The sequence below is a fragment of the Ovis aries genome, chromosome 19, assembly GCF_016772045.2.
Source record: "Ovis aries strain OAR_USU_Benz2616 breed Rambouillet chromosome 19, ARS-UI_Ramb_v3.0, whole genome shotgun sequence".
NCBI classification, from domain to species: Eukaryota; Metazoa; Chordata; class Mammalia; order Artiodactyla; family Bovidae; genus Ovis; species Ovis aries.
The window spans coordinates 54,270,605-54,297,890 of record NC_056072.1 but is presented as its reverse complement, the minus strand read 5'-3'; the positions used below and the strand labels follow the sequence as shown (position 1 = coordinate 54,297,890).

General features: G+C 51.9%; 1 protein-coding gene and 1 long non-coding RNA gene across 3 annotated transcripts; one reads left to right on the top strand and one right to left on the bottom strand.

The window, feature by feature from the left end:
• The first annotated feature begins 9,085 nt into the window (after positions 1-9,085).
• On the top strand, positions 9,086-13,599 carry GHRL (ghrelin and obestatin prepropeptide). Of its 2 annotated transcripts, NM_001009721.3 has the most exon segments (5): positions 9,087-9,105; positions 9,551-9,685; positions 9,884-9,997; positions 12,854-12,962; positions 13,449-13,599. In NM_001009721.3, coding segments are annotated over 4 exon segments (351 nt in total). In that variant the 5' UTR covers positions 9,087-9,105; positions 9,551-9,577; the 3' UTR covers positions 13,469-13,599.
• LOC114109419 (uncharacterized) lies at positions 13,600-22,981 on the bottom strand. The gene is made up of 3 exons (XR_006057173.2): positions 22,021-22,981; positions 21,758-21,941; positions 13,600-21,338 (listed from the first exon to the last, which is right to left on the bottom strand). It is a non-coding gene; the product is annotated as an uncharacterized LOC114109419 (long non-coding RNA).
• Positions 22,982-27,286: the final 4,305 nt, after the last annotated feature.

Below are 27,286 nucleotides of genomic sequence, written 5' to 3'. Positions count from 1 at the left end.
AAGCCGCCTAACTTCCAAAGGACAAGACTGCAGCCTAGCAGTCTGGCAGGGGTGTCTGAATATCTGCAAGTCAGTGGGGAAGGAGGAGGGGGCACAGGACACAGGCCTGCGGGGTTTGTGCTTCTGTGTTCCAGAGACTGGCATCCAAAGCCCCCGGTCTCCCCACTGACCTGGGTTGGGCATAGACACGTGGTGCCACCTTGTGGCCATTTCCTGTTCTTACAATGTACAAACTGGTGCTTCAGGCACTGCATTATCAAAGGGCTGCAGGCCTTAAATAAGGAACGCTTAGCAAAATCAGTCCTGAGTATTCATTGGACGGACTGATGCTGAAGCTGAAACTCCAATACTTTGGCCACCTGCTGTGAAGAACTGACTCACTGGAAAAGACCCTGATGCTGGGAAAGATTAAAGACAGAGAAGGGGACGGCAGAGGAGGAGATGGTTGGATGGCATCACCGACTCGATGGACATGAATTTGAGCAAGGTCTGCGAGTTGATGATGGACAGGGAGGCCTGGCGTGCTGCAGTCCATGGGGTCACAAAGAGTCGGACACGACGGAGCGATGGACCTGACTAACCCTAAGAACACCCTGGCTGAGGTCAGCGAGTAAAACTTCAAAAACCATAAATGGGACTTTGAACAAGCCCTATTCAAAAGGAAATTTTCCTCAAAGTATTTATAAGAAACAGACAAGGCACATTAAATGTTGCACCAGATCCCTCACAGTCACAGACAGGACCGTCAGAACTACACCCTGCGCCATCTGCCGTGAGTCACAGTGTCCAGCACAAAGGTCTGCAAACAGTAAACGCTGCAGATCGAGGACAAAGGGAACCCTCCATGCTGATGCCAGCACTGCACACAGGCACAGGCCGCTCTGGGAAAGAATACTCAGGCTTCTGCAAGGGAAATCACAGCTCCACGTGAGCACAGTACATGCTCCTGGACAAAAAGTAAAAAGCAGCTGGAGATTGAAATGGCCCAGGCATCAAAATGCTTGCTGCAGGAATATGAACAGCCTCAAAATTCGGAATCACACCAGATACCCAGGACCGCCAGGGTGCTGACACAATCCCCCGGGACGCGCGTGCACCAGACGACTGGCGTAGCCGTGAGATAAGACAGTACCTTGACGCAACAAGGATGGACCTGGAGATCTCTGGCCTCAGGGAACCAAAGCAGACAGCAGCCATAGGATTTGGTGTAGGGATGTCATCTCAGCCTGCATAGAAGTGAACCCGCTGAGAAAACAGAGACAAACTAGAGTCCTGGAAGCAAAACGTGTGTGTCAGGGGCAAAAGCTGGGGGAGGATCTAAAGGGACGCTCGGCAACGAGCAGCTCACACTGCTACGTAAACATCGGCCCCCCAGCAATAGCACACGCGGTCTACCAGCACTGTAAGAGCCCCATGGGAAAAGGATCCAGACACAGTGCTGTGCAGACGTGTACAGCTGATCAGTGGTGCTCACATCTAAGTCCTGCACGTGGAGATCAGGTATGTCTGTATACACCGGGAATGTTGAAGTATGTTTCAGACTAGTGTATTCCCCACAGCCTGGGTCCCCTGGCAGGTGTGCCATGCTTAAGCAGCCTTGGTCCCTACGGCCAGACCCACCTGAGCTCAGGCTGTTATAAGGTTTTGACATAAATGTTCCTCCCTTGGACTTTAAGAGCCTCATTTCCCGAATGGGCCTCAATCTGAGACCCAGGCAGCCTACCCCGAATGCTAATCTCAGCCAAAAGGACCCAGGAGACACCGCACTATCGGGGAGAAAAGCACTTGCAACTTTCACACGGCCTGCACAGGCTCTGGGGGTGGGGTCTCACCTGCAGCCCCTTCAAGCCCCCTGACTTCCAAAGGACGAAGTTTCAGCATAGCGGTTTGGGGTCTGAATATCTACAGGTCAAGGGTGAAGTGGAGGAGGAACAGGACGCGAGCCTTTGCGGTTTGTGCTGGCATGTTCCCAGACGTTCGCCACCCAAAGCCTGCACTTTCCTCAGGCGCTGCTCTCCCGACTGACCTGGGCTGGGCATGGAAAAGTAGTGCCCCCTTGTGGCCATCTCCTGTTATTACAACATACAGCCTGGTGCTTCAAGGCACTGCATAATAAAGGGCTGCTGCTGCTGCTGCTGCTGCTAAGTCGCTTCAGTCGTGTACGACTGTGTGACCCCGTCGACGGCAGCCCACCAGGCTCCTCCATCCCTGGGATTCTCCAGGCAAGAACACTGGAGTGGCTTGCCATTTCCTTCTCCAATGCATAAAAATGAAAAGTGAAAGTGAAGTCACTCAGTCGTGTGTGGCTCCTAGCGACCCCATGGACTGCAGCCTACCAGGCTCCTCCGTCCATGGGGTTTTCCAGGCTGCAGGGCCTTAAATAAGGAACACTTACCTTAGAAACACCCTGGCCCAGGTCAGTGAGTAAAAACTTCAAAACCCATAAACGGGGACTTTCAATAAGCCCTACTCAAAAGGAAAGTTTCCTCAAATATTTGCAAGAAATAAACAAAGCACATTAAATGTTGCACCAGATCCCTCAAACTCAGACCGTCAAAACTACACCCTGCGCCATCTGCCATGAGTCAGAGTGTCCAGCACGAAGGTCTGCAAACAGTAAACGCTGCAGATGGAGGACAAAGGGAACCCTCCATGCTGATGCCAGCACTGCACACAGGCACAGGCCACTCTGGAAAAGAATACCCAGGCTTCCGAAAGGGAAATCACAGCTCCATGTGAGCACAGTACATGCTCCCGGACATAAATGAGAAACCAGGGACTGAAATGACTCAGGCCTCAAAACGCATGCTGCAGGGATGTGTACAACACTCAAGATAGGGAATCGAAGCAAATGACCAGGACCACTTGCACACCGAAAAAACCTACCTGGGTCATGTATGCCGTAGTAACTGACTCAGCTATGAAATAAGAAAACCACGCCTGCAACAAGGACGGACCTAGAGATCTCTGGCTTCCGGGAACTTACGTAAGGGCTGCAGCCAAAGGATTTGGTGTAGTGGTGTCATCTCAAACTGGAGAGCGAGAAACCCTCTGAGGAAACAGAAACAGTCTTAGAGTCCTGGAAAAAAAAATGTGTGTGCAGTGGGGGCAAAAGCTGGGGGGAGAAGGCACGAGCAGGGCACGCTCCTACATAAAATAGCGACCCTCCGTCACTGTACAGCACGTGCAGTCCACCCAGCGCTCTAAGAGCCGCCACGGGAAGAGTCCACAAAAGCAGAGCGGTGCAGACGCGTCCACCTGGCTAACGGTGCTGCCCACCCACAGCGTGCACGACGGAGACGATTCTGTCTTCACACACTTGGAAGTACTGATGTATTTTTTAAAGTGTCTATTATATTCCCCACAGCCTGGGTCCCCTGGCTTGGTGTCCCAGGCCTAAGCAGGCTTGGTTCCCTAGCCTAGACTATCCTGGATCCGATCCTCTATCCTGTAGAGGTTCTGGCAGAAATGATCCCCACGGTACCCTAGGGCCTCCCACTTCTGGTTCGGTCTTCTATTTTAGACCTACATGCCCACTGTCTTAAATCTAATCCCAGTCTCAAGGACCGCAAAGATAAGTGACCATCCATGAGAAGTAGTTTCAAAGTGAAATGGCCTCTGCATTCTCTGGTGTTCAGCTTCCTACCTACATTCTCTAAGCTTAGAGTCATCCTCTTTATTAAGAACAACTCCTTGGCATAGTAGTTTATCTGGGTTCAGATACATTTGGACGTGTTTATGGTGAGGAAAAAATATGTCAAAAATACGTGAAACAAAAACTCACCTAAGTGAAGAGAAGTCTTTTCCAGTTCTAGCTGGTGATCACAACGCTCGTCCTTTAGCAGTAGAACACGCAGACCCCTGAGAAACAGTCAAGTGATGGAATACCCAGAGAAATCTGTCAGTTTGACCTAACTGGCATTCATAGAACATTCTTCCCAACAGCACTTAAAACACACTCACGTGCATCTAAATCACTCATCGAAATGGACTGATTTCCGGACCCCAAGACAACTGTCTTGCTGTCTAGCTCTGTGACAGCTTTCCTTCCAAGGAGCAAGCATTTTTTCATTTCATGGCTGAAGTCACCATCAGGAGTGATTTTTGGAGCCCAAGAAAATAAAATCTTTCACTGCTTCCACTTTTCCCTTCTATTTGCCATGAAACAAAATTGTTGAAGCCGAAGTCATCATTCATTCGCCACCTGATGGAAAGAGCTGACTCATTGGGAAAGACCTTGATGCTGGTAGAGATGGAAAGCAAAAAGAGAAGGGGCGGCAGAGGATAAGATGGTTAGATAGCATCAATGACTCAATGGACATGAATCTAAGCAAACTCCAGGAGATAGTGAAGGACGGGGAAGCCTGGACATGACTTAGCAACTAAACAGCGACGACAAAAGGGGCTTTGGTAGACCAAGAAAGTGTGTGTTATCTGGGAAAGATAAAAACTGAAGCTTTTAAGACTGAAACCACGTGATTGCTGAGGTTTGCTCTCAGAATATTCCCCTCAAATGAAAAACAATATGAGAGATAAGTACACGAGAGAAGATGCTAATATATGTTGAAACTCATCACAGGTGCTTGGAGACTCATGGAATTACTCTCTCTGCTTTCTTTGTATGTTTGAAATTTTCTAGAAGAATAAGTTCAAATATATCTGGAGAGAGAGTTCAGCTTACACACTTTCTGTTGGAAAACTTTTGGCCAAGTTTTCGTTGGAAACATGACTTTGTAATCAGAAAGGAAGTACCTGAGACCCTTGTGAAAATACAGACTCTTGGCCCCACGGCAGACTTACTCGATCCGAGTCGGAAGATGAGGCATAAGAAGTCGGCTTTCTTACGGCCTCCCCTGTGAATCGACTGCAGCGCAGCCCAAGTCTGCACCCCGCAGTTGCGATCAGGTGACCCCACGGGCCTCACTGAGGTCCCACGGCTCTTAGCGACCCCTGGACTAAGGCTGCACTATCCGCAGCTCCGAGGGCCGTTTCAGCACAGTGGTGGAGCAGGTGTCGAGCTAGACAGTTTGGAGGGGCCAGTGTCCAGTGAGGAACGGGACACAGGGAAAGGAAGTTCTGCCTGGACATGGCAGCGTGAGGGCAAAGGGGCATCGACAGACCTTCCCAGGATGAGAGACCTGGGCATGTTTGAAGGCTGAGGGCGGAAGCTGCTGGACAGAAAGACTGAAGACAGGAGACCAGTATCTGGGGCTCCAGCCCCACGATGGCAGGAGAACAGGGACACCCCAGTGGGAAAGGAGCTCTGGGAGCACTTGGCTGAGGTGATGCAAGTTCAGAGCAACGCCTGTGGTGTCTCCATTCTACCTAAATGACTACCAAGCTGTTCCTGTGAAGTGCTCATCTCATTTTTATAAAGGAAAAAAAAAAGGTTTCATATGATTATCATGTTAAAAACGGTCATTTTATTCTTAAATAAACCTTCATTTTAGAAGATTAATCTTGAGTTCCTGGTGCCCACATATTTTTATCAAGCACCCTGTACCCCACTTTTTAAAAAAGTGTCCACTTATATAAACATGACATTTTCTTAGATGATTTTGCTATTCATGAGGGAAGTTTTTGTTAAGGATATATATGAATATTGAATTTTTCCTGTCATGTTGCATTCTACTGCCCTTGGCAAAATGTACAGTAGGTTTTCATGAAAAGTGAAAGCCACTCAGTTGTGTCCGACTCTTTGCAACCCCATGGACTATATAGTCCATGGAATTCTCCAAGCCAGCATACGGGAGTGGGCAGCCTTTCCCTTCTGCAGGAGATCTTCCCAACCCAGGGATTGAACCCTGGTCTCCCGCATTGCAGGTGGATTCTTTACCAGCTGAGCCACAAGGAAAGCCCAAGAATACTGGAGTGGGTAGCCTATACCTTCAGCGGATCTTCCTGACCCAGGAATCAAACCGGGGTCTCCTGCATTGCAGGCGGATTTTTTACCAACTGAGCTATTGGGGAATCCCATAGATTTTCAATCTTCCTCTATTTTTTGTCATCCAGATGTATCTTCTGGTTTTTTAAATGCATTTATTTTACAGCTGTGACTTTACTATAGACTTTAAATAAATAAATAGAAATAAAAATGAAAAAAAGTGACACCCATGCTGACCTAGTACTCACCCTGTGCAGTACGGGGAGCCACGCGTCCCTACTACGCTCTGGAAATGCAGCAAGTCTGAACTGGAAAACGCTGCAGAAACACAACCCCGCCAGACTGTGAGGATTTAGTAAAAGAAAGCCAGTGCCGAACATGCAACATTTTTCATATTGATTGTGCGCCAAATTGATAGTGTTTTGGATACATTAAAGTATATTATTAAGATTGGTTTTGCCTCTTTCTTTCTGCATTCTTTAATGTGACTTCTGAGGAATTTTTCATTGGATGGCTGGCGTGATACTGCTGCTTCAGCAGGCAGGAGAGAAAGAAGCCGGACCAAAAAGCCCTATCTCACAAAATAAAACCTGTTTCTATAACCCCAGACTCTGCCTCGGCCATACCACGGTTGGGCTACACTGTGAAAAAAGCGCCTAATAAGCCAACTAAGCTTTGGTACAAACAAAAGGACAGTGGACCGTGTATACAATGTGTTCTCAGACGCCATTTACACATGGCAGTTACTTGGGTGACACCGCATCCCTGTCCATTCACGAGGCCGGGCCGCGAGGCTGTGTGGGGGGGAAGGGAAGCACCACCCAGCGGGCAAGGAACCCTCCGCAGGGCAGACAGGTGCCGCCTGGCCTCGGCGTCATCCGCACTCCCGACGGGACCTCCAGAGAACTCCGGGCCGGGTCTGCTTGTGCCCCCTCTCGGTCTGCGGCCCCTTCCACAGCTGGGGGTGGGCGCCGCCTCCCCGGCCCTCAGCCCTCCCTTCCTTCCCCAGCTCACCTGGGCTCTGCGGGGTGTACCTGGGGTGGTTTCCCACCGCAGGCCGCCTTTCTGCACTTTCCTGTTCCCAGGATCAGCGGGCGAGGGAACCAGGCAGCAAGGGTGTTCTGTGTTTGCTCTCAGGGGCTGTTATCTAAGATCAACACCCGCAGCTCCCATCTCCACGGTAGAGGGAGGCCTCGTGTCACAACAGGGGCCTGGTCACCATAGACACTTCGGGGTTTTTGTTTTTTTTTTGCTGGGGTTGGCAAGGAGAGGTTCTGGAAAAGCTGCTGGCCGTCTCGAACATCTCCCCAGCCCACTCCACCTTCAGCCTTCTGGGCTCCCAAGGTCAGGAGCCCTACGCTCAGGGGGCTCACAAGGGGACGGTCTCCAGGGGACATGCTAACCCTCTCCTGGGACTGATGGAGCCTCCTGGTGGAAAGTAGTTTTCCAGCAGAAGGTACTTAGTCCCCACACTGCACTGTGGGGCTCAGGCCAGTCCCTCTCAGGTCCCCCGTCCCTAGAGTCTCTACAAGGTCCATGTCTCTGAGGTCCACCTACGTCAGGCCAGCATCCGACGGCCAAAGGTCCGCCGGCGGCCCCGGCCCCTTCCTGATCAGGAGCCTGGCTGGCAGCCCACACAGCCACTGAGGGCGGCATGGTTTTAGGGAAAGGGTGACCCCTTTAAACAGTCAGTTCTCCCCTTGAAACAAGAGGTGCAGCCTCCCAAGTCTTCAAGGTCAATTGGTCACTCCACTGCTCACGAGCCTTCAACGTCTTCCCTCCTCCAGATCAAAGCCCAGATGCCTGGTGCCAGGAGCTTCCCAAGGGTGCTCATCCTCATCCCTCCCCTCTTTCCAGGCCTTTCCTCACAACCCACTCCTCCCCCTACCCCACCACCATCCTCCAAGCACCCCATCTTCTCACTGGGTGGCTCCACACAGTCCACACCCGCGCCTGCCGCTCACCTCCGCCCTGGCCCTCTGCCTGCAGCTGGGCCTCCCTTCACAGCCCGGCCCCACTGCTGCAGCCCCGGTGGGGGTGGCCTTCCCACCCTCCCAGCTCGAGCGCGGCCAGAAGCAAGTTCCTCCTCTGATTGATACTAGAACGTCTACGCAGACAACACCGAGCGCTCAGGAGTCACCGCTTGGGCATCCGGTGGGACGAAGGGCTCCGGGCAGGTTAGGATTCCCCCGTGTGGTTGAGCAGCTCATCACTGGGGAACATGTGACGTGGCTGAGGCTGGCCAAGGTACGAAGAACAGCTACCGTGTGACACTTGACGGCTTACAAAGGATGTCACATCCGTCACCTCGGTCCATCCTCAAAGACACTCTGAGAGGCAGCCCTGTGCAGGGGATGCTCAGTGACCTCGCCGAGGCCAGCGTGCGTGTGGCCGCCCTTGGCAGCACTGGGTCCCGGCTCTCCCGTCCCCGGGGCCACTCTGCTGCCTCTCAGGGCCGGGCCAGGGGAGGAGAGACAAGCCCACATGTTAAGGAAGACCGTGCAGAGCGGAGCCATCACCCCCTTCCTCCCAGAGGCGAGGACGGGCCTTCAGCCCCTGCTGGAGACAGTCCCTGCCCTGCTCCTCCAGTTTCCTCATCTGAAAAACGGGGCTTCCCTCCAGGCAGCCTGAGAATGCCAGGAGGTAGGCTCTCACGTGCTCGAGGCCGTGGAAGACAGAACGGCGTCCCTCACAAGGCCAGAGGCAGCACAAGCCCCCAAGATCAAGCGACGATGCCTGGTTCATCACCGATTCCATGGACGTGAACTTGGGCAAACTCGGGGAGAGGATGGATGAGGGATGGGGACGCCTGGAGGTCTGCAGTCCGTGGGGTCGCAGAGAGTTGGACACGACTTGGCAACTGAACAACAGCAACCGACCTGGTTCTAACCTGGGAAAAGGAGGGGAGCAGCAACGCCAGGCTGGCCCCAGGGTGCACTCTCCTTCCTCCCGCCCAAGCCGAGGCGGGCACTCGGGCACAGGAGGGGCAGGTAGCCCTGTGGGGCCGACCCAGCCAACCCGGCCATCTCTCAGGGCATTTGACCTCTGCTGGTGACGTCTCCCTAGTGGGTGATGCGAACCATTTTTAGTTCCCAAGGAATGGCACTCAGCCCCCGGATGCCAAGCTGCCCTGAGAGACGGCTGCTGGTTTCAGACAAACACAGGCTGCCCTATATAAGGACCAGATGGCCGCCAGGCACCACCTCCGCCCGGAACCCCAGGTAGGCACTCTGGGGATGCTCGCATGCAGGGGGTCTCTTTATGGGTCTAACTCACAGCAACGGCCGCGCACCTGCAGGGCCTTCTGAACACGGGAAGGTCGCAGGGCCCCGGCTGCCCGGCTGCTCCCAGCTGGACTTGGGAGCGGCCCCGGTGCCCCCCCGTGTCTCCTGGGACCTGGCCGGTTCGCCTTCCTCACCCCTCCTCCAGAAACCTGGCACAAGGTCCTCAGGGCTGGGGACGAAGGATGTGGACAGTCCACTGCCAAGCATCCGCCCCTGAGAGAACAGTCTTGGGAAGGAGCCCGCATGCTCCTACCTGGGGAGGCGGGCAGATGGCGCTCCTGGGGGAGAGCTGCTCCAGACAGCAGTCACCCTGGGTCCGGGGGTCCAGCGCAGAGCCCCGCCGCCATCTCTCTGCCCAGCCCAGAGACCCTCTCTCCTCCAGGTCCATCTGCCTCCAGCCAGGGAAGCCATGCCCGCCCCGCGGACCATCTACAGCCTGCTGCTGCTCAGCCTGCTCTGGATGGACTTGGCCATGGCGGGCTCCAGCTTTCTGAGCCCTGAACATCAGAAACTGCAGGTGAGATGCCACCCCAGGAGCCCCACGTCCTAAATGCCCCAAGCCGTGTGAGCTGGGCAGTGGCTTGCCCTGAGCTTCAGCTTTCTCCCTGAGCCCAAAGGAGGGCTCTGGGTCTGACCGTGAGTCCACACCTCACCCTGCTTCTCGGAGGAGAGGGGAGATTCAGGGCCTAAGGGGAGCACCTCCTCTTTCCTGCAGAGAAAGGAACCTAAGAAGCCATCAGGCAGACTGAAGCCCCGGGCCCTGGAAGGCCAGTTTGACCCGGATGTGGGAAGTCAGGCGGAAGGTGCAGAGGACGAGCTGGAAATCCGGGTGGGTCCCTCTGCAGTAGGAGGCGGGGTGGGGAGGGCAGGGGAGGGCAGCCACCCGCAGACCCCCACTTAGCAGCTACTCAAGGGACATCAAACGGCAGGACAACAGCGACTCCACACCCCTGGCTCTGCTAGGTCTTTGCCATCAACAGGCAAATGTCTAAGGAAATTTGCTACAACAGGATGAGCCCCAGCAGAGGGGAGGGGGCATGCCAGCAAGTATTCACAGACACTCAGGAAGGAGGAGCTGCTCACAGGCTGCAGGTGTCTCCCCGCAGAAAACCTTCCGATGGGCTCAGGGCCCTCTCGGACCTGACCTTACCCTATCTTGGCAGGACAGCACCCTGGATGGGTGAACCCCACCTGCAGGCCAGGATGGAGCCCGGCAGGCTCGCTTGGGCTCAGGAATCCTGCACGGGGCAAGGGCACTGTTGGGAGAGAATGGGAGGATCAGGAGAGACAGGGCAGGAAGGCGTTTTAAGGGCCCCCGCCATGTGGCCTTCCTGGCTGGCCGCAGTCCCGGGAAAGGACTGACAAGGATTTAGGTGGAGATGGGCATCTCCGTGCAGGATGACCAGTGTCCTCCGAGGTGCCCATCACCACCAAGCTGCTGCACCCCCTCAGCCTCACTTTCCACGGCTCCGCCCTCCTGCACACGAGCGTACTCAGTGGCTTCAGTTGTGTCCGACTCCATGTGACCCCATGGTCTGTAGCCCACCAGGCTCCCCTGCCCATGGGATTCTCCAGGCAAGAATACTGGAGTGGGTTGCCACGCCCTCCTCCAGGGATCTTCCTGATCCAGGGATCGAACCTGTGTCTCTTACATCACCTGCATTGCCAGGTGGGTTCTTTACCACTAGCACCACCTGGGAAGCCCTTCTGCCCTCCTGCTTGGCATTGAATCTCTACAGCCACTGGTGAGGTCAGTACAGCTGCAACAGGATGAGTAGCCTCGTTTAGAGATGAGGAACAGAGTTTCAGCCAGGGGAACCCGCTGGCCCAAGGGGCCACTGCCTGCAGGTGCCGAGGTGGGACCCACAGTCCAGGGGGCTTGGGTCCCCAAGCCCTCGGTCTCCATCGCCAGTCTGGCAGAGAGAGCAAGTGCCCGGGAAGTCGCCTCTGCCCACCTCTGCTCCCGTTAGAGGTCAAATCCCCAGCCCCCAGCCCGACTCTCGCCAGGCGCCTCCTCCACCATGTGTGAGACCCCACCTGTCACGTTCCTACTTGACGATGGCCTGCAGATTCTTAGATTAAAACCAGGAAACTTTCCTGATGAGACTGCCAGGCCCAGTGGGGCAAGGAAAGCCCTGGGACCGCTCAGACGGGGCAGAAGTCTTGGCTGGGACTTTCTGGTTTCCATAGAGGCAACAGCAGGCCCTGCCCTAGCCGGAACCAGGAGTGTGTGATGTCCAGAGGTTGGGGGGCCCACCAGATGTGGGGGAAGCCTGAGACATAGGCCGCAGAGTGTGGGCTGTGCGCCCCAAAGCCTCCAGTCCTGGAGTCCCGCCTCAGGCATCGCAGGCCCCTCCACTCCCTCCAAACCTTTTCCTAAAATGGAATCTCAGAGCGGAAGGCTTTATAGACCAAGTGCTGTCCCATCCTACCCGTCACCCATGGACCAGTTAGACACTGGGGCCAAGGGGGCCAGTTCCAGCCCCTTGAAGCTGCGCTCTCCCGTCCAACAGCTGCCTCACCTCCTGGCAGCTGCCCCTTGCCCAGCTCCAGGGTGCAGACCAGCCCGGCAGGTCCCCAGCTCAGTGTGCACGGAGCCCGAGAGTCTGCTGGGGTCACCCGACCACTCGCATCGGCCATGGGGCTGGAGAGGAAATGAATATTTACTGAAGTGAGAGAACAGAGGGGCCTCAGTTCCCCCCAAATCAATTACGTCATCTCCACAGCTCCACCTTCACGGTGGAGGCAAGAGGGGGAGGCAAATTTTAAAAGAGGAAACCATATTTTATGCATTGTTTTAACAACACCTCGGAGCATCCCTGCTTACCTGTGAAATGTGAGGCAGAGGGAAAGGCACTCAGCCCGGGGCTGAGCAGGGCGAGGGCTGCGCCCCTGCCGAGGGCAGGAGGACCAAGGGCTCCCTTTCAGCCCCAAGATCCCTTCGTGGACTTACCCAGGAGCTCTGTCACCAACACGGCCAGGAACTGGATGAGTGGAGGCGAACATGGTCTCTGCTCCCCTGGAGAGAAACGATGCGGCCGCAGAGTTCCTTCCTGGTGGCCCAAATCTTTGAGCTTCAGCAAGCCATCTCATAGGCTGCCGAGAAGCTAGGAGACGTGGGGGTGATCCACCTGTAGAAGGGAAGAGACAGAGGCACAGAAAGAACAGCCTTGGCTCAGAGCATCGTTCAAGGAAGAGGTCAACATCCTACCTGGTCCAACACAGAACAAGGAAGGGCCAGTGCAGTCGAGAGGAAGAGCTCCTGGGAAGGGAGGGAGGCAGGTGCAGAGACTGTCCCCCGGGGCCGGTGCTGTGTCCACCACGGAGAGCCCGGATCCCACATCATGCTGCCAGCTGTAACTCCATCACTGGCCATTCTGTCTGACGTCTTCCAAAGCTGAAAGGTGGCGGGATGCCTGATCTAGGGGACCCTACGGCTTTTATCAGTAACCTCCTCAGTCAGGTAAAGAGGGTACAAGGTGAGCCTCCTAAGGATCGTGGAGTGGTAAGATCAGGCCCGGGACGGACGGTGAACTGGCTAAGCCACCCCTCAGGGGGCCTGTCAGACCCCAGGCTCTTCCCTCTTACCCCTCCTGAGAGCCCAGGGCCTCCTCTGGGGGGAGGGGGCAGGGAGCAGGGGTGGCAGGGTGGGGGTGACCTCTGACAATTCCTGGGTTCCTCCTAGTTCAATGCCCCCTTTAACATTGGGATCAAGCTGTCAGGGGCTCAGTCCCTCCAGCACGGCCAGACTCTGGGGAAGTTTCTTCAGGACATCCTTTGGGAAGAAGCCGAAGGTAAGTCCTTGCCCAGCTCAGCTCAATTCCAAGCTTCACCTGAGTCCCAGTGTGAGCCTGCCTATGAGTAACAAAACAGAGGTTTCATTCCTCACCCTGCCTCTCAAAAGAGCTTCCAATTCCTCTTTCCCAAAGAGTCATCACTCAGTACCCGTGGGGGATTGGGTCCAGGGCCCCAGCTTTTAGGAGACAGGCCGAAGTCACATGGTCCAACTCTGGGGCCACTCCTCTCGCCATTACAACACATCTCCTCCGTCCCTCTGTGGAAGGAAAGCCAAACTGGATGGCAACAGAAGGACAGTGGACACAGTAGAGGTTTTTTTGGTGGTTTTTCTTTTTTTGGCTGCACTGTAAGGCATGGGGATCTTAAGTTCCCCAACCAGGGGTCAAACCCGTGCTCTCTGCAGTGGAAGCATGGAGTCTTAACCAGTGGACCGCCAGGGAAGTCCCAGACACAGCTTTTTGACTTGACCTCTTGCATTTCAGAAACCCTGGCTGACGAGTGACCAGCCCTCGGACCAACCACCTGTCTGTTCTCCCGCCCTCAGAAGCTCTCACCTGGCTTCCGGGACACTTCCGAGACCACGTGCAGCTCTGAGGGGTACTAGCCTAGGAGGTGAATAAATACTCAAACGGATGCAAAGGTTCAAAATGTTTATTTCACCAAAGACGAAAATTTCACATTTCAATGAAAAACAGCGTGCCCCCGCAATTCCTGGTCTATGGTCAATAGAGAGAAGGACGAGGAAGAACATGTAGCAAGGAGGTGTGAATGCTTAGAAAACCAAACCAGATCCACTCCCACAAGCAGGGGTTGTAGGCGCAGAGGTGGAGGGGACAGCGGAACAGGAAGGGGGAAGGAGGGGCAAGATGCAGGAAAAGACAACGACACAGTCCCTTTAAACAGCAGAGCTTCCCAGGGGCAAAGCTGCAACGGGGGCTTCTTACTAACAACCAGCAAGGGCTGTGTGAGCAGGGAACCTTCCGGGGACACCGTCAGAGCCAATGTCCCTGAACTCACATTCGCGGGCGGACAGGACGCTGGGAAAGGGAAAGCCTGACTTTGAGGCTGGACCTAAGTGGGCCACTGACAGTGGTGACGGCCACTGCTGGACCTGGCTGACCTAACCCCTCCCTCCTCCTCGCCCAACGCACAGCAGACGCCACCTCCTGTGGCTGAGACTGACCCCTGCCTTGGTCCCTTCGTTGATCTGGGACACAAGGTTGATGTCCAGACACACTTGCAACCCCAGCTCATGGCTGAATGAGCCTTGATCATTGAGCACCACAACTTAATTCCAGCGAAGACCCAGTCTTCCTGGAAGGGATGTCACTTAGCACTCACTTGCACTTTGGTGCGAACATGTGCGCTGACTGTGGCGATGGGTGGGCGATCACAGGGGAGGAGCACCACCCAGCCACCCACTGGACGTGCGCACACCCATCACCAACATGCAGGACGGCCCTCTGTGGAGCCAGGGCAATAGCCACACTCGGGGGAAACCTTGGTCACAGAGGGCTCCCTCTAGGAACCAGGTACCTTCTCCAGTGAAGTTCTGGCCACCCAGCAATCAAGCATGCGTGCCTGCTAAGTCACTTCAGTCCTGTCTGACTCACTGCAACCCTAAGGCCTGTAGCCCACCAGACTCCTCCGTCCGTGGGATTCTCCAGGCAAGAGTACTAGAGTGGGTTGCCATGCTTGACTCCACGGGATCTTCCCGACCCAGGGATCGAACCCGCCTCTCTTACGTCTTCTGCACTGGAGATGAGTTCTTTACCACTAGCACCACCAGGGAAGCCCCCAGCACTCAAGACAAAGCACAAAGCCACGCTTGGTGGGCACCCAGAACCCATACCACCATCCCTCAGCGAAGAGCCACTTGTGGTCTGAGGAACATCACTATGGTCAGAAAGCCTCTTAGAGTCTGGGGCCCCACCCCTGCCCTAGGACAGATAAGGATCTGCTTTCTAACAAGACCCCCAGGTCCATATAAAGTGGTTTAGAGGCCACAGGGTCCTATTCACCAGCAGAGCCCAGTCCCCCACCTGGCTTGGAGCAAGTGTTGACTCTCCTGTGACAAGAAAATGCAGGCCTGGCCAGCAGACCTCAGCAAAACTGAGCACATAGGAAAGAGCTGTCCTGCCTCCTCCTTCATTTACCTTCCCCACCGGCCCTCTAAGCCTCAGCTCTGATGTCAAGGCCAGGCCTGTCTATCGGACGGACAACACATATACTTCTCCATCTCTCGGGGCACCCCACACTGACGATCTGACCGCCCAGTAACTTAGCTCAACGAGCCCTTGCTTCTGAAAGCATCTAAGTGGTGATCACAGTTTGAAAAGCTTTGTCCCCTCAAGAGGAATCTAAGGTCCTGGAAAGCAGGTGAATGGCTTGGGTTGGGGGAGGCAGGGAGGAAGCTGAAGCCTCCAGCCCCTCGCTCTGATGTGGAGACCAACACGCGGGCCTGGGGCTGAGTCACATCCCAGCCCTAAAGTTGAGCAGAGGTGTCACCCTAGCCCACCGCCCTCTTCTCAACACCCAGAGGAGGACCCAAGGCCTGAACATGTTCAAAGGGCCCAAGAAACCTGCTCCTGACCTGATGGACAAGCAGCCAGATGGGGCTCAGGGGAGGACGGGTGTCAGGCCCCGGGGAACACAAGTCACTGGCTGCCCCCTCCTCAGAGACAAGGCCTTACTCCTTCCTCAAGGGCCACAGCAGCCTTCTCTCCCAGTCGCCCAGGTCATTCACCCCACACACAGATGACAAGCACCCACTCTACCCTGCGCGCTCTCACTGGCCCAGCAAGCGCAGTGGGCTGGAAAGCTACGGGCTTCAGACTTGAACATGAACACCAGCTGCCGGATCCACCCACAATGCTGAACTGTGCAGGCTCTTCCCACATGCAATGCCCACCTCCACTCTCCTCTTTCACTTTCTTCATGAGGGTCTTTAGTTCCTCTTCACTTTCTGCCAGAAGGGTGGTGTCATCTGCATGTCTGAGGTTATTGATATTTCTCCCGGCAATCTTGAGTCCAGCTTGTGCTTCCTCCAGCCCAGCGTCTCTCATGATGTACTCTGTGTTTAAGTTAAATAAGCCTAATAAGAGACTATTATGAACAACTATATGGCAATAAAATGGATAACCTGGAAGAAATGAACAGATTCTTTAAAAAGTTCAATCTTCCAAGACTGAACCAAGAAATAGAAATTATGAACAACCCAATTACAAGCACTGAAATTGAAGCTGCGATCAAAAATCTCCCAAAACACAAAAGCCCAGGACCAGATGGCTTCACAGGAGAATTCTATCAAGCATTTAGAGAAGAGCTAATGACTATCCTTCTAAAACTCTTTCAAAAAATTGCAGAGGAAGAAACACGTCCTAATTCATTCTACGAGGCCACCATCATCCTGATACCAAAACCAGACAAAGACAACACAAAAAAAGAAAACTACAGGCCAATATCACTGATGAACACAGATGCAAAAATCCTCAACAGAATTTTAGCAAACAGGATTCAGCAATACATCAAAAAGCTCATACACTATGATCAAGTGGGTATTTCCAGGGAAGCAAGGATTCTTCAATACACACAAATCAATCAATATGATACACCATGTTAACAAATTGAAACATAAAAACCATACGATAATCTCAATAGATGCAGAAAAAGCCTTGACAAAATTCAGCAACCATTTATGATTAAATGTCTTCAAAAAATGGGCATAGAAGGAACCTACCTCAACATAGTAAAGGCCATATATGATAAGGCCACAGGAAACATTATTCTCAACGGTGAAAAAATGAAAGCATTCCCCCTAAGATCAGGAACAAGACAAGGGTATCCATTTTCACCACTATTATTCAACATAGTTCTGGAAGTCCAAGCTACAGCAATCAGAGAAGAAAAAGAAATAAAAGGAATCCAGATCAGAAAAGAGAAAGTAAAGCTCTCACTGTTTGCAGATGACACGAAACTGTACATAGAAAACCCTAAAGGTATCAGAAAACTACTAGAGCTAATCAGTGAAGTTAGCGAAGTTGCAGGATACAAAATCAATACACAGAAATCACTTGCGTTTCTATATACTAACAATGAAAAATGAGAAAGAGGAATTAAGGAGTCAATCCCATTCACCATTGCAACAAAAAAGAATTAAATATCTAGGAATAAACTTACATAAGGAGACAAAAGAATTGTATACAGAAAATTATAAAACACTAATGAAATAAATCAAAGATGACATAAACAGATGAAGAGATATTCCATGTTAGTGGGTAAGAAGAATCAATATTGTGAAAATGACTATACTACCAAATGCAATATACAGATTCAGTGCAATCCCTATCAAATTACCAAAGGCATTTTTCACAGAACTAAAACAGAAAGTTTCACAATTCATATGGAAACACAGAAGACCCCGAATAGCCAAAGTAGTCTTGAGAAAGAAGAATGGAGCTGGAGGAATCAACCTTCCTTACTTCAGATTATACTACAAAGCTACAGTCTTCAAGACAGTATGGTACTGGCACAAAAACAGAAATATAGATCAATGGAACAAGACAGAAAGCCCAGAAATAAACCCATGCACCTATGGGTACCTTATTTTTAACAAAGGAGGCAAGAATATAAAGTAGGGCAAAGACAACCTCTTCAATAAGTGGGAAACTGGGAAAACTGGACAGCTACACGTAAAAGAATGAGATTTGGACACTTCCTAACACTATACAGAAAGATAAACTCAAAATGGACTAAACACCTAAATGTAAGACCAGAAACTGTAAAACTGTTAGAGGAAAACATAGGCAGAACACTCGGTGACATAAATCAAAGCAAGATCCTCCTAGAGAAAACGGAAATAAAAACAGAAGTAAACAAGTGTGACCTGACTAAACTTAAAAGCTTCTGCACAGCAAAGGAAACACTAAGCAAGCTGAAAAGACTACCCTCAGAATGTTGTCTGGAGAAAATATTAGCAAATGCAACAACTGACAAAGGATTACTTTCTGAAATCTACAAGCAGCTCATACAACTCAATACCAGAAAAACCACCCAATCAAAAAGTGGGAAAAAGACCTAAACAGACATTTCTCCAAAGAAGACATACAGATGGCTAACAAACACATGAAAGGATTCTCAACATTGCTCAATATGAGAAACGCAAATCAAAACTACAATGAGATATCACCTCATACCGGTCCAAATGGCCATCATCAAAAAGTCTACAAACAATAAATGCTGGAGAGGGTGTGGAGCAAAGGGAACTCTCTTGCACTGTTGGTGGGAATGTAAATTGATACAGCCACTATGGAAGACGGTATAGATATTCCTTAAAAAACTAGGAATAAAACCACCATATGACCCAGCAATCCCACTCCCAGGCATATACCCTGAGGAAACCAGAACTGAAAAAGACACATGTATCCCATTGCTCACTGCAGCACTATTTACAACAGCTAGAACATGGAAGCAACCTAGATGTCCACTGACGAATGGACATAGAAGTTGTGGTACATATACACAATGCAGTATTACTCGGCCATAAAAAGGAACACATCTGAGTCACTTCTCATGAGGTGGATGAACCTAGGGCCTATTATACAGAGTGAGGTAAGTCAGAAAGAAAAAGATAAATATTGTATTCAACGCCTATATACGGAATCTAGAAAAATGGTACTGAAGAATTTATTTACAGGGCAGCAATGGAGAAACAGACATGGAGAACAGACTTAGACATGGGGAGAGGGGAGGAGAGGGTGAGATCTATGGAAAGAGTAACATGGAAACTTACATTACCATATGTAAAACAGACAGCCAACGGGAATTTGCTGTATGGGAATTTGCTGTATGGTTCCGGAAACTCAAACAAGGAGCTCTGTATCAGCCTAGAGGGTTGGGATGGGGAAGGAGATGGGAGGTTCAAAAGGGAGGGGATATATGTATACCTATGGCTCATCCACGTTGAGGTTTGACGGAAAACAACAAAATTCTGTAAAGCAATTATCCTTCAATTAAAAAATAAATTAACTGAAAACAAGACAAAGATGAAAATGCTTGCATTACTAACTGCTTGCACTAGAGCTTGATTACTGCTGGTCCCAAACTTAACACAGAGAGAAGGATGTGAAACCTCAGAAAGGCCGAGAGCAGATTTCCACAGATGAAGAGGCTGTCTCTGCGTCAGGTGGATGCAGCTGCCGTGTGCTTGGCTGCAAGTGAGTGAAGAACGTACTAGAAATACGCAAACCAACGACTGTGCGTCCAAGAGGAGCCCGCCACAGATTTCAAATGTGCTCGCTGTTCTTGGAACAGAGCCTCCTTTCTGGTGCGTTCACTTCTGGCTTGAGCACTTGTGTCCAAGGATACCTTAGGGCAGCACTGGAAGATGGGAGGAAATTCTGTTTCATGGCTTGCAGTCAGTTTGCCCAGAGGCATCAGAGCTCTCAGTCCAAAGCCTAGAGAACAACCGAGTCATTGACGACACCCTTGGGCACTCAATTTTTCTTCTTCCTATTGCACTGCTCTGGAACAAAGAGAGTGTCTATTTTTCACGGCCAAGAAGCACAAGTATATCTGGGTGTTCCCAGGCAGTAAATTCAGAGTTAATGCTCAAAGGCAGCAGAACTTTCTTTTTAAAACAAAATTTATTTACTTGGCTGCACTGGGTCTTTGTTGCAACGCATGGTATCTTCATCACGTCAAGCAGGATCTTTTGCTGCACTGCACAGACTCTCCTCGGTCGTGGCGAGCACGCTCCAAAGCACGCGGGGTCAGCAGTTCCAGCACACGGGCTCAGGAGTTGTGGCACGTGGGCTTAGTTGCTCTGCAGCATGTGGGACCTTAGATCCCAGACCAAGGATCGAACCCGGGCCTCCTGCAACAGGAACATGGAGTCTTAGCCACTGGACCACTAGGAAAGTCCAGAGGCAGAACTTTGAAGAAGGGACCAGGAATGCTTGCTTCCTGTGCTAAGGCACATACATATTCAAGAATGCCTCCAGACCTTTGGATTCTTGAGCTAGTCAATGACTAAACCATTGGTAACACTCTGAAAGATACACAAACATGGAGGCCATGGGAGGTCCATCACTTTATTTTCAGAAAGGGGTGGTCAAGGCGAGGGGGCAGAGATACAGAGGCATTCCGGCAGCACAGCAAAAACAATCCAGTCAGCCACACGACAACTAGATGAGAAGCGACGCCAACCAGCTTTCACACCCACACGGGTCACGCTGCACTGTGTAACAGGAACGAGGAGCCTCAACCTGGAGACACGCGTGTGCCGCCTCGTGTGCTTCACTCTGCAGGAAGCCTGCAGGGGCACCGAGACCTCCGCTGAAGCGCCACTCTTCACCCTGGCATGCAGGCCCGGGTGGGCTGCAGTCCTGGCGGATCTGTGAGCGGGAGCGCCTTCCCTGAGGTCCTCTTGCTCACGCAGGCTTTCCTCGGGTCCCCCAATCCGTCAGGAGCTCCCTCGGCCAGGATGTGCCCTGGACGATGAGCGCCCGTCGGCCCCACTGAATCGATGGCAGTGGAGCCACTGAGGCCAGGGGCTGAGGTCCTTCTGCCAGCGCTGACTGGGAGCTGACATGGTGACGCTGAGGAGCAGACCGAAGGGTCATCCAGGGAAACGAGGGGCTCCTTCTCCACCTGAGTGGTCTCCGGCAAATGTCCCCCAGAGGAGAGATCCACCGGAGAGGTGTGTTTAAGTGGAGAAACCAGGAACCACGCTACGCGCCCCCATGCACTTAGCTGAGAAGGGCTGTGGCTCTATCCACAGACCACTCACGCCACCAGCTGCAGAGACGCCACTGGCAGGTGAGCTCGCCACATCCTCACGTCCTCCCCTCTTCTTGCGGGGCCCTGGAGCCCCGCGGCTGGGAAGCCAGCACGCACCCCTCGCCCACCCCCCAACCCCGCCAGCCTGAAAGGGGAGCGTCCACCGAGGTCTCAGGAAGCACCCCGTCCGGTGGGCTCTCACACACCCTCGAGGGGGACACACAGGTCGAGCTCACATGGCCTTCCTCTCATCAGGCTGCTGGCCAGGGAAGAGACGGGGACAAGGGTCAGACTCGAGGTCACTCAAGACACCTCGGGCTCACTGCTCACCCTCTGTTTACGTGTTCTCCATTTCAAACATAGAGCCTAAGCCACTTTGTCTTGGACTTTAAAACCTATGCAATGTGACCTTCGTCACCTTTTCTGGGAGACTCCTGATGGCACGTCTGGGCTTAGAGGCTGCAGAGGCGGCAGGCGTTCTCGCGGAGGGTGGCCAGGGTGTGGCTGAGCGACAGGACCTTGACCCTGGCCATCTCGTGAACTGTGCGCAAGGCCAGGCCTGGGTGGGCACACTGGCGGATGCTCCTGGGAACCTGGAAGACACCAAGCCTTCAGGACACCACTACACCTTCCAGGCATGACCATCACATCCAGCCCCCTCCCCGGCCCTCCCCTAGCGGGGCCTCTCTGACACTGTGTAGACACTCCTCTGTCTGCAGGTGCAGAGAATCCCAGGCATGGGAGCGCCAGTGAGCAGGGTCCCACGCATCCCTGGATGACCCTCTATAGGGTGGGGCTCTGCACCACCTGGAACAGAGTAGCTATGCTTCAGTTTCTTGATCCCCCAGACTCTGATTGTGAAAAGCAACAGAGAGGCAGCGTCTACACAGCCGAGGTGTGGGGGCGGGGCACCCGGAAAGGTACTGTGGCCTGGGTCCTGCCAGCCCCGTGCGGTGACCGCCCACCTCGCACCCTCTCCCAGAGCCTCAGCTCAGCCTGAAGATGGCCCTACCTGTCGTGTCAGGAAATGGGGGGCATCACTTTCCATGACGATCCTCTCCAGCGGGATCTCTCTCACAGCCTGCCAGCTCTCCTGGGCAGAGGAGCAGGTCAGGACAGCTGTGAACCCCACCGACATGGTGGGAAAGAGCTCCAGCAGGGGCTTGACGACCCGGTAGCTGCTGGTGAAGCAGTGCCTGCAGGAAGGACATTTCCAGGTCGGGGTTCCCTCCTAACCCGCTCTGCAGAGCCCCCGACTTCCTCCAGACCCGTCACCTTGTTTATGGGACTGCCCGTGGGTAAATTCTCAGACACAGAAAGACCGCATCCCAGGGAAGCACTCATGGTCCATGCAGTCAGCGGCAGAGTGGACAGCCCAAGTCCCTCTGGATCTCAATGGCAGCAGGGAAAGACGTCCACATGGTCAAGTGAACAAGAAGGAAATAGAAAGTGAACACGGGGGGCTGGCCTACAGGTGAATTTTCTTCTCTGAACTGACCCGTCTGCACCCTTAGTACAACACACGCCAGCCCACAAGGGCTGAGTGCCTACGCCTTGTGTCTCTGATGGAGGCTCCGCTCAGAGGCGACACTCTCCCGGCCCAGGGACCCTGGAGGCAGGCGTCTAGTGGCCGGACAGCCGCACCCGCTTCGGCCACCTGTCATGACCCGGCCTGGGATACAGACTCCCTGTTTCCCCAGTTAACCCATCCTCATCCCTCTTGAAAGCACTAACTGGGCACCACTCCTGACCTTACTGTAGCCAGACACAGCTGAGGGCCCCTCCTCTGGCTCACAGGGCACCCGGTGTCCCCTCAGCCCCACTGCCTCAGGACAGGGACCAGTGACCGTCTCTCAAAGCTCCTCCAGGGCCCCTCCTCCAAGCCCAGCCCACACCCCAGGCACACGACGAGGCGGTCGGCGACTTTACCAAACTAAAGAACCCCCAGGCACCATTTTGTACATTGTCACCCTGCTTATTTAACTCATATGCAGAGTACATCATGAGAAACGCTGGGCTGGAGGAAGCACAGGCTGGAATCAAGATTGCCGGGAGAAGTATCAATAACCTCAGATGACACCATCCTTATGGCAGAAAGTGAAGAGGAACTCAAAAGCCTCTTGATGAAAGTGAAAGAGGAGAGTGAAAAAGTTGGCTTAAAGCTCAACATTTAGAAAACGAAGATCATGGCATCTGGTCCCATCACTTCATGGCAAATAGATGGGGAAACAGTGGAAACAGTGGCTGACGTTATTTTGGGGGCTCCAAAATCACTGCAGATGGTGATTGCAGCCATGAAATTAAAAGACGCTTACTCCTTGGAAGGAAAGTTATGACCAACCTAGATAGCATATTCAAAAGCAGAGATATTGCTTTGTCAACAAAGGTCTGTCTAGTCAAGGCTATGGTTTTCCAGTAGTCATGTATGGATGTGAGAGTTGGACCATAAAGAAAGGTGAGTGCGGAAGTATTGATGCTTTTGAACTGTGGTGTTGGAGAAGACTCTTGAGAGTCCCTTGGACTGCAAGGAGATCCAAGCAGTCCATCCTAAAGGAAATCAGTCCTGGGTGTTCATTGGAAGGAATGATGCTGAAGCTGAAACTCCAATACTTTGGCTACCTGATGCAAAGAGCTGACTCATTTGAGAAGACACTGATGCTGGGAAAGATTGAGGGCAGGAGGAGAGGGGGATGACAGAGGATGAGATGGTTGGATGGCATCACCGACTCAATGGACCTGAGTCTGAGTGAACTCCGGGAGTTGGTGATGGACAGGGAGGCCTGGCGAGGTGCGGTTCATGGGGTTGCAAAGAGTCGGACATGACTGAGCGACTGAACTGAATGGAAATACCATTTAGAGAAGACACATCCTGGACTTCAAGGGGGGAAAGGGGGAAAGATGAGCTTTATTCAATTCAAAGGAGACAAAATTTCTTTTCAGATGCCCTGAAGGCAGCCTCTCCCAAGATCAACAGTTCTCATCTCTGGAAACCAAGCCCCCATTTCAGCCTGCTTCATGGCATGGCTACAAGTCCACAGGGTCGCAAAGAGTCAGACACAACTGAGCAACTAACACTTTCCCTTTTTCACACTTTCATGGGATGGGGATCACAATGATTTAGGGTATCAGCTCAAACCAAATGAAGTTGTCATGTTTTTAGATTAAAAGGACTCAAATACCATAAAGTTCGTATGGATCAAGCTGATCGTTAATCTTGGGAAAAGATTCTCATATAAAGAAGCGACATTATCAACACTCTCCTTGCTCAGCTTCTTCTTTCCAGTAACCTCCTAGACAGAGGAGCCTGTTCACTTCACTTGCCTGCTGAAGTTCCAGGCTCTCACCTGTGAATCTTGTAGTCTGGAGGCACCCATTTTTTCATGATCTTCAGCAGATCGCCCTCCGCATCTCAGCAGTGGGTCACCAAGGGCTTCCTTAGAGACACAGCCAGCTGCAGCTGCCTCTCAAAAACCTGGGAGGAGGCAAGGGGACAACGCCCGTGGGTCAGCGTCACCCTGGTTACCCCCAGAGCGGCCAGTGCACTGGGCGACCCCCACTGTGTCCAATTCTTTGTTCTTATACTTTATAATGCATGAAAATGAAAGTATCTCAGTCGTGTCTGACTCTCCGATCCCATGGCCTATACAGTCCATGGAATTCTCCAGCCCAGAATACTGGAGTGAGGAGCCTTTCCCTTCTCCAGGGGATCTTTCCAGCCCAGGGATCGAAACCAGGTCTCCCGCGTTGCAGGCAGAACAATAACAGCTAACACTGTGCGCTTCCTAGGTGTGGTGGTGGGGGTGGTGGTGCTGTAGTCACTAAGTCGTGTCCCACTCTTGCGACCCCATGGACTGTAGCCCGCCAGGCTCCTCTGTCCATGGGATTCTCTAGGTAAGAATACTGGAGTGGGTAGCCTTTCCCCACATAGTCATGTCCCACTCTTGCAACCCCGTGGACTGTAGCCCACCAGGCTCCTCTGTCCATGGGATTCTCCAGGCAAGAATACTGGAGTGGGTTGCCATTTCCTCCTTCAGGGGATCTTCCCAACCCAGGGATCAAACCCAGGTCTCCCACATTGCAGGTGGATTCTTTACCAGCTGAGCCACCAGGGACAGCCCTCCTAGGTGGTAGCAGTATTATAGATGTATTATAACTGTGGTGTTGGAGAAGACTCTTGAGAGTCCCTTGGACTGCAAGGAGAGCCAACCAGTCCATTCTAAAGGAGACCAGTCCTGGGTGTTCTTTGGAAGGAATGATGCTAAAGCTGAAACTCCAATACTTTGGCCACCTCATGCAAAGTTGACTGGAAAAGACTCTGATGCTGGGAGGGATTGGGGGCAGGAGGAGAAGGGGACGACAGAGCATAAGATGGTTGGATGGCATCACTGACTCAACAGACATGGGTTTGGGTGGACTCCGGGAGTTGGTGATGGACAGGGAGGCCTGGCGTGCTGTAATTCATGGGGTCGCAAAGAGTCGGACATGACTGAGAGACTGAAGTGACTGACTGATAACGTGCAATGCTCACGAGCACCTTAGGAGGGTTCCTACTCTTAGCCCATCCTGCAAAGAAACCGAGGCTCCAAACGAGGTCATGTAACTTGCAGCTGGTGAGCTCTAGCACCACAATTTAAACCTGAACCCAGGCTGTGCTCACAGCAACCACTAGGCAATGGGCATCCGGGGCTCCAGGGGCAGGGTGGCGCTCACCACTACAAGCTGAGTGTCCTCCTCTTTGCTGCCCCCTCCTCTACCCCCACTCCCAGGAGGTAATCCATCACCTTGCCCACCTTTTCCTACACACAACGCTGCCACACATACAGACATCTGCACAATGCCTGACTCTGGGAAGGTGCACAAGTGTGTGGAAAGTATACTACATGTATTTCCTCCAACTTGCTTTCCTAACCAAAATCAGATCTTCTTCTAGAAGATCTACAGGTATATTACATTTTTAAAAGTCCTAGTTACTTTAAAAATCTTCAGTAGTAAAATATACAAGTTGCTAATAATCTTAATGAAAAATAGGGCTAGAACTTATTCTTTCCTTTAACAAGATCAGTTTAGGGGAAAAAAGAACAAAACTACTAATTCATTTATAAACAAATAATGTCATCTTCAACTTAATGTTTCCATGAATTTTTTTTCAATTGTGGACTATAATTTGTGTTTGAATTACTACATCAAATAAAAAGATACTTTGGGTAATTCGAGTTAGGTGGTGTTCACCTGACAAGACCTTCAGGTCCAACACTTACACTGCCTCTCCTCAGAACAGTGGCAATGAGCCGAGAGCAATTCTGATGTAACTCATGTTGAATCTGTGATTTTCAACTAAGGGAAAGTGACCCTGGGAACCAAGAGCATAGACTACTCGCCAAGTCTAGACAAGCTAGATCCAGTATCTAGAGCTGGTGGGAAACCTCCCCCAACACATCTACCCTCCCTGGGCCCCTCCAGAGGCAGGAGGTAGCAAGGGATTCTAATTCCCACATTTAATTTTTGCTTCTAAAAAATCTTTCCTTAAGTAATCAAACTAGTACAGCTTTGAGGTGGAATATAACATAGCTGTTAAAAAGCCTATTTTTCAAAGCATATTTAATGATCAGGAACACTTTCACAGTAGAAAAAAGGTTTGTGTCTACTACTTTCTCATTTTAATTTTCCTACTTTTCTAAAAAGCATGTAGAGACAGCCTACATGTTCCTGATTCTATCAAAGGTGTTTGAAAGACATGCCTCCAACTGTCCCTTGCAATTTTCCAACACACAGCAACATTAAAAATACGAATTTCAAAACAAATCTGAATTTCAAAACAGTTAAGAAGGAAGAATTGTTAGGGGACAGAAACTGTGGCTGGGCTGGAGACTTTGTCCTCCCTAGGAAGCCATCTGAAAAAGCCCAGGAGTAAATGAAGCTCACTGGGCAGGAAAGGTCTCATGATGGTCCCGGTCACCATCCTGATGGAACAGGAAATGATCTGTACACATCTCTGTACTTTTCAAATATTCTGCAATGGGCACACTAAGTTATAAAATATATTTTATATGTTATAAATAATTATATATATATGTTATAAAATATAAACTGTATTTTATAAAAAATATAAAATATATTGTTTAATTAATCAAACAAAATGTGCTGCTCCCCAAGAAGGAACGGAAGTTTTGCCACTGGGATCGTTAGCTGCGAGGGCCACTCAGGCCTGTCCCCATCTTCTTACACCATGAAGCTGAGAGGTAAGAAACAGCGTGTGAAGCACGTGACCAATGGCAACCAGGGGGTCTGGATGAGAGCGACGACATCCTTAGAGATTCTAAATTTGTTAGTTCCCAAGGCAGAGAAACCCTGATGCTACAACAAGGAAATGAGGCACCGACACCCTAAGCAAGGCCCCCGAGGACGCCGGCGCCCTGTGGTGCACTGGGACGGGTGGGGAGCACTTCTGGGAGAAAATCCTAGCCCTTCACCCCAAACGCCACGGCTTCGGGGTGCCTGAAGGCCTGCAGATTTCTTTCCTCTCATTGTAGCAGTGTGCCAG